Source organism: Emydura macquarii, unplaced genomic scaffold (assembly GCF_026122565.2).
Source record: "Emydura macquarii macquarii isolate MOO-44397 ecotype Brisbane River unplaced genomic scaffold, CSIRO-AGI_Emac_v2 contig_3530, whole genome shotgun sequence".
Lineage (NCBI taxonomy): Eukaryota > Metazoa > Chordata > Testudines > Chelidae > Emydura > Emydura macquarii.
In genome coordinates this window covers 9345217-9357322 of record NW_027133667.1, presented here as the reverse complement: position 1 = coordinate 9357322, position 12106 = coordinate 9345217, and the positions used below count along the sequence as shown (strand labels likewise).

The following is a 12106-nucleotide window of genomic DNA, read 5'->3' as shown; positions in this document are numbered from 1 at the left end:
AACCTTCCTGTTTTCATGTCAGACAAACTGCCCTGGAGCCATGACTCCCATGGCTTGCAGTTGTCCCAGCTCCAAGACAGTCCTGAAAGCCCTCACAGCCCCTTTCCCCTGCCTGGTGGGCTGCCAGGACGCTGGACAACTTTAAGGAGCAAAGGAATCACTACAAAAGTGTCAGAACAAGATGTCAGATATTTTTCTGAACAATTTCATTATTGTTCCATTTCAGAGCAATTTTTTGAAATTCTGAAATTTCCTATGGAATGGGAATTCCAGTTTCTGGCCAGCTCTACTTATGCCACCAGCTGCACTTCACTCAAAACAGAGGATACATGGAGGGCGGCTGAAGCAACTGGGTCCCCACTTACCTGGGACCCTGGGAAAAAGCTGTCATCTTTTGTCTGCATACTCTCCAAGACCTGATCACCTTCTGGCTCCACACTGCCATCCTCACTGAGCATTTCATCTGCCTTCTCAATGATCTCTCGTACCTGCTCTACAAATGAATCTCTCTCGGTTGCTAGAATAAATTCATTCTGCACCTGTAAATGAAACAAGCCAACAGGAACTACTGTCATCATTCCTGTCCCTTGTCTATTTGTATTTTTAAACCCCCTCAAACCTATGAATTGTGCATGGATTCTGTCTATATAACTATGCCTTCCTTTCAGTGTTACACTTATTCTCTTTTCACCATTTTTGTCACACCAACTTGTTGCATCTTGTTTTAATTTAGATGGTGAGCTTTTCATGAGGAGGGATAGTCCGTGTTTTTATAGCTGCCAGTGTAACAGGACTCTTACTTGGTCCTCTATTATTTTTATTACAATAGCCCTCAAAGTCTCACCCATACTTGTAAGTTACTGTCACTTCATCACAGAATCTCTGCTTGGCATTATTTGTTAAATTAATTGAAATTTTATTACATGTTAGATTTTACATTTAGCTGTGACACACAGAGTACATTTCCCAGACCTGAGGAAGAGATCTGTGCTGCTCAAAAGCTTGTTTCTCTCATCAACAGGTGGTGGTCCAATAATAGATATTACTTCACCCACCTTGACTATCTAATATCCTGGGATCGACATGGCTACAACTGCATAATTGAAATCTGGCAGCCCAACTAATTCCGACTGCATCTCATTTAACATTAGAGGTGTTCAAACTTAAACGTATGGGTGCAGTAAAAGGAATGAGGGACTAATGTCACTGAAATCTCTAAGTACTGGGCAAGATTTCCTCACAAAGTGCTGAAAATGAACTTCAATTCTCTTTTCTGCCTATTCTGAGTCTTTCCTAACCAGAATCAAAACAACCGTGATGAACCACATTGCTCTGCATTGGCAAATTACATTTAAGGTGAACCCATATCTCCCAGAGAAGAGACCAAATAATTCTTCACAAGCTTAATTCTGTGACTAGCCACATAAAACAGCTGTAACCTTTCAATAGTGCAAACGAAGAGTCATTACAAACCCATTCTGTTCAAAGACTGATAATAAGCGTATTTTTAGCTGTCATCTGTTCTTTACACTGATTGAAAATGGATATTAGTATTGGCACGGCAATCCCATGATGTTCTATTTCACTTACTGAGTGCACTAATTTTTCCAGTTATGACAAGACAATTTCCCACAGAGTGATTATTTGAGATAGTCGACTATTAAAGATTTTATCCTTGCTGATGCCAAATGAAATGGGATAAAGCATATATGACCCTGACCAATCAGTTTACTTTCTACATGACAAAACTGGCAAGAATTAATTCAGACTTCCTTGGGAATAGTAACAGAGTAACTGGTGTAGGTTGCATGTGTATAATTTGGACAGTGTGTTTTAATAGCTTAGAGGTGTACATTTTGTAATGACTTTGGAAGAATCTTCCTTTTACAATATTGGGTCTCTCATTCAAAGATTTTTGATGTATACTGTTTAGCACCTCAAGAAAACCCTTCTATGAATGAGTAACGAGTTAAACAAAACATTTTCCATGCTGCAAACTTTCTATAAATGTATTCAATTTCACTACTTAAAGTAATACATGAACATTGATGAGACTGTTAGTGTGTATTTTGTGCATGTTAGTCAAAACTATAATTTTTTAAAATGAGTATTAGTATACCGTTGTCCAATTGAGCAGCTGGGAGGCTATCTGCTCATGCTTCATTGCCAACAAGCATCTGTAAAACTCAGATTTCAGGGAAGAAGACTTCAGCTGTGTACAGATTAACTCACGTTGTATATCAGCATTCTGATAGTCACTAGCAGTACACTGATCTCTCTGCCTGTGGCAGTGCTGCACAAGGCAGATGGAATCCACAGAACATGAATGCCCTTGGTATGAAGGAAGATTAAGTTCTCTAGTGACAGGAATGTGACCACATGACTGCACTTGGAGAAGTTTGTTTTATATTATATTTTCAGAAATGGAGTTTACTGCATTCTCTCAGCTCACAGGAAGTTTTTAAGTAAGAGATTTTTAAAATCCCAGAGTACAAGAGCTAAAACAGTTTTACTTGAAGAAACTGAAGTTTTAAGGCAGAAACTGACCAAAATCCTCAGATGACTTAGTTGTACAAACATGTTGGCTCTGGAAACTGTTCTTCACCACTATAGTCAAAAGGGAAGATTTTGCTTCTAATATTGGTAACGCGACTGGAAGAGAAGACTGAGGCCTGGTCTACACTGACAATGTAGGTCAGTGTAATGCGGCTTACGTCAACCACATAAAGTATGTGTCTCCACTGGCATGTCAGTTCTGACGGCCTAAATCACAGTAAAATTAGACAATAAAACCACCTCCGCAACTGGCATAGCACTGAAATTGAATTCTGTGGGTCGAATGAGCATCAATGTAGGCAGAGCACAATATAAATCAACGTCATTGGCCTCCAGGAGGTATCACATAATGGTCTGTTGTGACTGCTCTGCACATTCCCAGTCTTCTGCACTGGGGCCACATAAACAGGAAATAGCTCTTCCTGCAAGCTTTGGGATATTTAGAATTCCCATTTCCTGTTTGGTGAGCGTGGAGAGAGTTTGCCAGCACAACTGATTATGGCAACTGCATGCCCCAAAGGCGATCCAGCCTGGAGTCGACTTGAGGTCTTGGATCTCATCAGTCTGTGGAGTGAAGAGTCTGTTCTAGCTCAGCCCTGAGCAAGCAAAAGAAATTTGGATATCTACAAGAAGATATCTCGCGGGATGTTGGAGAAGGGGCACAACAGGGATGTGCAGCAGTACCACGTTAAGATCAAAGAGCTGAGGCAGGCTTATTAGAAAACTAGGGAAACTAACAGTCGTTCTGTCTCCTCATCCAAAACATGCCGCTTTCACAAGGAGCTGCATGTAATTCTTGGCAGAGACCCCACCACAATGCTACCACGCAGCATTGGTACCTTGGGGAATCCGAGGCCGGGATGAATGAGGACGAGTCTGTGGACGAGGAGGAGAAGGAGAACAGGGGGCAGGCGAGTGGGGTATCCCTTCTCCCTGAAAGCCAAGAGCTGTTTGCAACACAGCAACAGCCCACCCAGACACGGGAAACCGTGACCGACTGGGATGCTGGGGAAGGCACGTCTGGTGAGTATGTACAGCAAATTGCATATCTTTGGTTATACGCCCAGTCCAGAATCTTGTACCAGCGGGAAAAGGTAGTGTGTGTGGCAGTGGGTGGTGCTTCCTCGTACTTGGTGTGCTTAAGCATTGGGTTCACTCCGGAAAAGATTATTTATGTGCACAGGGATGCTCCGGGAATCCTCCATGCAGATGTCCAGGAAGCTTCCATGTAGCTACTCTGCAATCTTTTACAGAAGGTTTCTTGGGAGGGCAGCCTTATTTCTTCCACCGTGATAGGACACTTTTCCCCCGTCACTCTGTTATTAATTGTGCAGGCATCATCACGAAACGCAGCACAGCAGCATAAGGGCCAGGTCTGTAGCCAGATACTTGCAGCAAATCCTCTCTTTCCACCTGGGTGACCCTCAGCAGTCTGATATCACTCATCGTTATCTAGGGAAGATGGCGCACATTTACAATACCCACCCAAGAAAGTTTTTTTTTTTTTTTAAGAGCGTGTTATTGCACAACCAAGGATGGCTTCTTGGTTCAGCACAACGCAAGTCCCTAAAGCAGGATGTTGTTGCTATCAGCCTTGGGCATCCACAAATGAGTTCCCATTTTTTTCCTCCATACATGGTTAACTTGTACCACCCTTCACCCTTTCTACTGCCTGTTAAAAGCCTGATCATTTGGGAGCCCGACATCCATGCTTCTCTAGGGAGCAGGGACACCGGGGATTTCCCTAACATAAATGCACTAGTCCCTTTCTTACTAAGGCTGTAACGGCACTATGACCCTTGCAATAGTTAGACAATGGTATGCGGGGTTGTAGTGATCCCTTGAGAATGTTCAGGGGAGTTATTTTTACATTGTAACATTGCTTTTCATCCATTGGATGAGTTAACAATGGATGCCTTGTGCTTTGCTTTCCTCACACTGGACAATGTGGCCTTCAACACACCATCGTCTCTTACTCCCGCAGAGCGCTTGTCGCAGATAAGGTGGCAAAAAAAACCAACAACCTGGGATAACATGTTTAATGAGCTAATGAACGCCTCCACAGCTGCTAACACACAGCTAGGAGCATGGAGGATTTCATTAACTGACAAAATGAACATGCATATGAACAACAGGAAGGCAACACAGGAGTATGAGCATTCAACACAAGAGATGCTGTGTACAATGTGTGATCAGTCAGACATGTTGAGGCAGCTGGTTGATCTTCAGGAAGCTCAGCAGAAAGACAGATTCCCTCTGCAGCCCCTGCAAAACACTGAGCTAACACATTCTTTCCTATCCCCCACCCCAAAGTGGTCTAGGAGGAGGTTGAGCAGGGTGCAGTACATGCTGCACTCCTCACCGGTTGAAGGGAGCAGAAAGAGGAGACGAGCCCCTTTAAAGAGTGGGAATGTGTGATTCTTCCATGTGTGCACAGTCAAAATGGGCTCTGTATCCCTGGCCCCACACAATGCCTGCAGAACATTCAATTATCTTCCATTTCTCCCTCTGAGAACACTCACCAACGAAGAAAGTACTGCTTCACAATTCATTACTGTTTACTGATAAGAAGGGAATAAAGTGGGGGGGGGGGGGGGAAATTGGGGGGAATGGATCGGTAGGGGAGGGGGAAGGTTGAAGGGAAAACATACTGCTTCACAATTCATTACTGTTTATTGATAAGAAGGGAATAAATGGAGGGGGAAGGTGGGGATCTGGATCAGTGGGGAATGGGTAGAGGATGCGAAGTGAAAGTACAGCACAGATCAGCAAAGCACACTACTGTTGTGTCTTGTTGCAAAAGCGGTTTTTCAATGCTTCCCTGAGGCACAGTGCTCTGTGATTGGCTCTCGGTGCTGCAGTGGCATGAGGCTGCTCAAAATTTGTGGCCAGCCTATCTGCCTCCACAACCCAACCCAATGGGAAAAGAGAGTTACTTACCTTGTAACTGTTGTTCTTCAAGATGTGTTGCTCATGTCCATTACATGACCTGCCCCCCGTCCCCGCTGTCAGAGCTGTCGGCAAGAAGGAACTGAGGGAACATAGGGCCGGCAGCTACTGATATGCCACGCCATGTGCGCGAAACTCCAGGGAGCGCTGAAGTCAGCCCTACGGGGCCTGCTAAGGGGAAAAAAATTCCAGTAACCGTGCACGGGGTGCACACACACCTACAATGGAATGGACATGAGCAAGCACTTGAACTTCTCCCTCTTTGTCTCACAGATATTATGGAGCACACAGCAGGCAGAAATAACTATTGGGATGTTTTTTCACTGAGATCTAACCTAGTGAGCAGACTGTGCCAGCATACCTTTAAATGTCCAAATGGACATTCCACCACCATTCTGCACTTGCTGAGCCTATTATTAAAACGCTCTTTGTCGCTGTCCAGGTGCCCGGTGTAGGACTTTATTAGCCAGGGGAGCAAGAGGTAGGCAGGATCCCCCAGGATCACTATTGGCATTTCAACATTGCCAATATTTATTTTTTGGTCAAGGAAGAAAGTGCCCACCTGCATCTTTTTGAACACACCTAAGTTCCTAAATGAACCTTTCCAGACACGTGCGTCATGAACCTTTCCAGACCACCCCACATCGATGTCAGTGAAGACTCCCCTGTGATCCACAAGGGCCTGCAACACCACTAAGAAGTATCCCTTTCGATTTATGTATTCTGTGGCAAGGTGGTCTGGGGCTAAGAAAAGCCTTCCACTAGGTCTTCCACGTTTCCCAAAGTCACTACCCTTCTTAGCAGAAGTCTATTAATAGCCCGGCACACTTGTATCACAGCTGCTCCCACAATGGATTTACCAACTCTGAACTGATTCCCAACTGACTGGTAGCAGTCTGGCGTTGCTAGCTTCCAAGAAGTGATGGCCACTTTCTTCTCCAGTGTCAGAGCTGGCCTCAAACGAGTATTCATGCGTTTCCGGACTGGGGCGAGTTTCCCACAAAGTTCAAAGAAAGTGCCCTTGCTCATCATCCCATGCCTTCATAACAATGCGATCCCACCAGTCACTGCTTGTTTCTCAGTACTGGAAGCAGCACTCCATCGACTGCAGATGGTGCAAACGGGAATTGTTTCATTCCATGACTTGTAGCAAGGCTGCCTCTGTAACATCTTTATTTTCAGCACTGCAGCTCCTGTATCACCCCTGAAAATACTGCAGAATAAGTCGTGAGGTGTTTGTGATGCTCCCAATAATAGTGCAGAGCAGAGCGGGCGCCATTCCTCTCAGGCAATGGCATGCGCGCCGCAGAGAGTGAAGGGTTTGAAAAAATGGTGCAAAAGGGCGATCGTCTGTTTGTTTGGACTCGGACAAGAGGGAAGGGAGTATGTTGCATCATGGGAGGACGACAAGCTTCCTAAAAGTCTCTTCGGCTAGTTGTATTGTGGGATAGCTGTCCATAGTGAACTGCTTTGATTGTTGACCCAAGCACGGGGCTAGTGGGGACACAATCCCCGGATACAAGTGTGGTGTGATCACGCTCCTCTGACTTCTAAAATTCAGCAGGTGAAAGTCGATTTAAAATAAATAGACTTCACTTCACAGTGTAGACATACCCAAAGACTGTAGCGCTCAGGGAAGGCAACACAATAGTAGTAATTCCAAAAGGCAGGTTAGATGAACCCTCCTCTTAGATTATTAGATGCTTAACAAGATCAAGGTCAATTCTCCATCTGCACCTGAGATGTAGCTCACCATAATTGATGCTATTTCCTCAGGGTTGTCGCCATCCAAGTCAAATTTGAAAGTAACCATTTTCCGATTGTGTGTCTCTAGCTGGCACTCAACCACCCGATCACCCTTGTTTGAAACCTGAAAGAGAAGAAATATGCTTTCTAGTCTGAACTGTGGAACACAATGAGACATCACAAACACTGAACACAACTGTGCAGACATCTCTTGTTCCTAAAGCCAGGGGAGGCCAGGTACACAAAAGCAACAAGATATTTCAAAGAAGGCCAACTGCACTCCTCCTTGAGCCATTCACTCTCCATTCCCAATCAAAGATCAGGTGCACTGAAGGGCAATGAGCCTTTAAGGGATTCCCAACTCCATCAACCCTCAAGTCTTCTTGTTCAACATAGATTATCTTTCTCTGAAACTGACTGCTCTATAAACCCTTCCTGCTTATGTCAAGAAACAGAACAAAAAGTCTGTGCCAACATTTCAGGAAAGTCACTAGTGGTAATTGTGCAGATAGGGTGAGGTTTCTTAAATAAATGCCAACCCAGTAAACACATTCTCTGAGGGCAATGCAAATGGCAAAGCAAATATTCTGTAGCAACTATTAGTATCACTGCTTCCTGAATGATCACGGTCTGCTGTGCTTAATGGTATGCAGCATACCTAATCTTTGGAACACCATCTGACCTCCAAAGCAGGAAGAATGTTTTGTACACCCCTATGTAGTGTACAGCACTCAGCAAAAAGCTGAGGTGGAAGCCTACCCATTTCATATAGGAGGTCATTATCAGAATTTAGGATGAAAGGGAAGAAGAAAGGATACCCATCTTCAGGATGGTGGATAAGGAATTTCTGTAAAAGCTCAAGAACGACACCACCACTACCACAGTCACTGAAATAAGCCATAACTCACAGTGAGAATTCTCAGTTTTGGTCTAGCAGTTTTCTCATGCCGAGAACGGCTGCGTACAGACTTCCGATAATGACGTTTGGTGGTCCTCCCTTCATGTCTCCCACTAGATCCTGGAACATTTTCATTGCCATCACTCATGCCCGAAGCAACATCAGAATGTGCACTAAAAACCAAAAGAATTAATTTTAAGTTTTAATCATTTGCACATATAATATTTGTACTTCTTCAGTTTGTGATGACTGAATTCCCCTCTTAATCCAAGAGACTATGGCCTCTTCAGAGCAATACTGGTTATCCTTATGAGGACAGGATAGGACGATAGTCCTTTCATCACATATGGTTGCCTGAATAATACATATGTAATCACACATGAAAGGGATCCATAAAATATTTTTGTGACGTAATCCATTTAAATCCATCTCGTGTATGAAGCATCAAGCTCTGAAAGGCTCAATCCCTGAGTAAGTAAGAGTAATCTCCTTGCTTGATGTGTAACTGCAATAGATTAGTATATCAAGTCATTAGACACAACCTGTGCACCTTCTCCAGGCCCTGCTTTAAAAAAAAAAAAAAAAAAAAAAAAAAAAAAAAAAAGAGGCTTGTAGAAGTTTGAAAGAAACTTTCTAGGAAAAAAATGGAAGTTATTCCCTCAGTTTGCAGAGAAATTGTCTCCAGTAAAAGAAAAGATGACAGAGAGCCACCAAGGGAAGAAACTCCAACAAGTTCAACTTGGTAAAGCTCACTAGTTACCTGTCTAGTGAAGAGACCAATGGGGTAGTCTGTGCAGGCTGTTGTTGTGTGGATGGTACAGACTCTGAAGGAGCAGCCTGCGAGGCACCCTGAGTACTCTGTGAAGAGAAAAACATTCTTCAGGCATGCCAATGAGTTATTTCTTCATGTCTCACCACAATCAACCTTTTAATATTTCTTCCCCAATCATACCTTGAAGCTAGAAAGCACTGTTTCTCCAGAACAATTTAAAACAACCAGGGTCTGGTCAGCTCAAATCTTACACCCAAGGAAGACTAGTGCACCTCTCATACAGAGCATCTGGTGAGGTCAGCCATCTCATCTGCTACATTGTGACACTACAGCTTGCCATGCAGCTAGCGTCTTACTAGCAGAATGTGCAATAGGGAAGACAACGCAGCACACAAAGAAAATTCAAACCTCTCCCTCCAGCAACAACAAGGCTGCAGGGAACATGTATAATGAGAGATTCTCAAGGGCTACCAATCGCAGAGTGTCTTTGAGAAGACAAAAAAGTATCTAGAGTACTAGCAAGAAGTGACGTGTTAATAGATTTTTGCCTCTGGGAGGCACACTCACTTCCCAACAGAACAGCCAATGGCAACAAGGTCCCCACATTGGCATGACATTCTGCTGTAAGAAAAAGTCATTTAAGAGATTAGTTCATAATATCCAACCACATACCTGCATGGAAGGGGTTAATTTCCCCCCACAAACAGCACAATGTAATTCATGCCCTGAAATTTATAGTTACACACACACACATACACACACACACACACCCCTCTTGCAGAGATTACATTTACCTCTAAAGCTCCCTGCTGTGAAGTCGCAGATGAGACCTGCTGTGCTAAACTCACTGCAGGCTGTGGCACTTGAACCTGTCCTCCTAGACCACTCAGAGGAACTACAATGTTCTGTTCCACATATGGCTGCACCATTGTAGCAAGATAGCCTGGCTGAGCCAATGCATCTGTAGGTAAGGGAGGGGATAGTACTGCAGAAGGGATGCAAACAGAGGCCACAGCAGAGGAGGGAGCAACATTTGAGTCTCCTGGGTATTGCGGAGGCAGCCGAGGTGGGAAGCCCTGTACAGAAATGAGGGATCCGAGTTAGTGCATTTCAGGGCAAGTTAGAAAACCAGCAAGAAAGGCTGAAAAAAGAAAACATGGCAAGTAAAGCTGCAAGAGCATTTTCCAACCTGACACTTATCCATAATGTTCAAGCACCTCTAAAGATCATCTTCCAAGAGAATAAGAGCAGACTGCCCAGGTGGCCAAGTTCACTTCCAGAACAATCATGTAGTATGAATCAGCAAATTCTCTCAGGGCTCTCACAAAAGAAAAGGGTTTAAAAATCCCTAGGGTGTAAAGAAATCCTCAACTTCCAACTTTCCCCCTATTATCTATGAAATCTTTAAGTGGAATATCTGCAGAACTTGAAGGCTGAATGGCCACTACTCAGCCAGGATACACAACTGCTGCTGGTATTCTTTTATAACTAATAGCTAATGTGCCTACATTAATCTCTCCCCCTTCCATCCTCAGGAGGTGGGCTGACCTCAGTGCCAAGCAATACAGTTACACACAGCAAGTAAACATTACTTGCTATTGTCTGCTGTTGGACAGCACATTTCAGCGTTATGGATTACATTGCAATAGTGGTAAACATTACATGTTGGGTCTGTATTCCCATCATTATGCAGTTTGTCCCTTTTATACTCTGACAGCAGTAAGCGTTTAACTTCTAAATAATCAGATGCTGATTAGCTCCCCTCCATCATCCCAACTTTCCATGATTTACATATGACACTTCACTTATGTTCAGGGCTCACAGAGTTTGGTTTATTGCTAAAATATCACTTTTCCCCCCGAGTTGTGACCAAAGACTGATGTTGTCAGAGACCACACACACTCTTTCTTGGATACAGAGGAGTATTTTGATGTCTCGGGCAGGGGTGATACAGTATTAGTTTTCAACTTCATAGTTGTCACATAGCGCTAGCATTTTTTCTGCCATTTTAGAGATATTCTATTGCCAATAAATCAATAATTAGGTGTCCAAAAACAAACAAGATTTCATGAAATCATGCCCTCTTGCATAGAACTGTAATGAGAGAACTCATGTGTTCCTTTAAAAAAAAAAAAAAAAAGGTGGCTTGTTTGCTCTCCCACCAAATTCGGGTATCAGCAAGTATCTGCAGCACCCAGATCAGGTCTAGTGCCCCAAAGGAACAGAAGATGAGGAGAGGACCTCTTGCTGGCTTGCAACAATACCTGGTACAGAGCATCTCCAGCTGGAAGTGCAGCTTCAGCAGCTTGTCCAAGACTGGCTGGTAATCCCATGGACTGAACAGCTGGCTGCAGGAGCTGTGGGAGAACCTGGCTGGGCAGCTGGGGCACAGACTGTAGAACAGCTGGAAGCTGACTAGGGACAACAGTTGATCCTACAGGGATAGCAGCTGCTGCAGCAGATGTGGCCAGAGTGAGTAGTGGCTGGTTAATGCCAGCTGCCATAGAAATAGGCAGAGACTGGAAGCCTGGCTGAGCCACCGACACATGAGGTGCTGCTACGGGCAGCTGAGAGACTGAGAACTGGGGGAGCAGGGAGGTTGACAAGGGCTGTCCCATAGGGAGAAAATGAGAACCAATGGGGATGGCTGGGGCAACTGAAGGCTGAGGGAGAGAAGGTGCTGCAACAGGTAATTGAGGTTCGCCTTGGACGATCGGCACTGCTTGGGAAACAGGAAGCTGGGGATGCAAAGAAAATAGAGATAGACTTTTTAGGAAGCAGGGTTGCAGAAAGCAGATTTTTTATGTATGAGTCAAAGGAAAAAGAATTGTTTAAGTTATCACACCCTTTAAGAGTGGAGCGGGGAGAGTAGTTGACAGAGTGGCTGGAGAGTTGATTGATGTTCCAAAGGGTTCTCATTTTACAATTTGTTCCTGCGGCTCTCTAACAGATACGTAATGCTGGGGTAGAATGACCAGGTATGAACACTGCTGCACCATCAACATGTACGTAAATGGACTCCGGTCCTCTCTCATTTTAATCCTACAACCAATCCTCCATCCCTTCCCTATCGGGAAGAGATACAAACCCCATAACAAAATGGAGAAGTCTGCCCACTTCAGGTAAGGGGACGATGCAATGGAGAGGGAAAAGCCACTGTGTCAGCATACAGTGAATGGAAAGGG

General features: G+C 44.3%; 1 protein-coding gene across 7 annotated transcripts in view; it reads right to left on the bottom strand.

Annotated features, from left to right (window-relative positions):
- The window catches only part of WNK1 (WNK lysine deficient protein kinase 1), a 154437-nt gene that overhangs the window by 43136 nt on the left and 99195 nt on the right, over positions 1–12106 (bottom strand). For 5 of the 7 annotated variants that reach the window (XM_067536276.1, XM_067536277.1, XM_067536278.1 and 2 more), the window contains 6 exons: positions 11186–11659; positions 9716–9997; positions 8910–9007; positions 8160–8322; positions 7259–7375; positions 366–539 (listed from right to left, as the gene is read on the bottom strand). In XM_067536276.1, the coding sequence (XP_067392377.1) occupies positions 366–539; positions 7259–7375; positions 8160–8322; positions 8910–9007; positions 9716–9997; positions 11186–11659 (1308 nt within the window). The remainder of the gene's footprint in view (positions 1–365; positions 540–7258; positions 7376–8159; positions 8323–8909; positions 9008–9715; positions 9998–11185; positions 11660–12106) is intronic. The other 2 variants (XM_067536279.1, XM_067536281.1) reach the window with 2 other exon arrangements.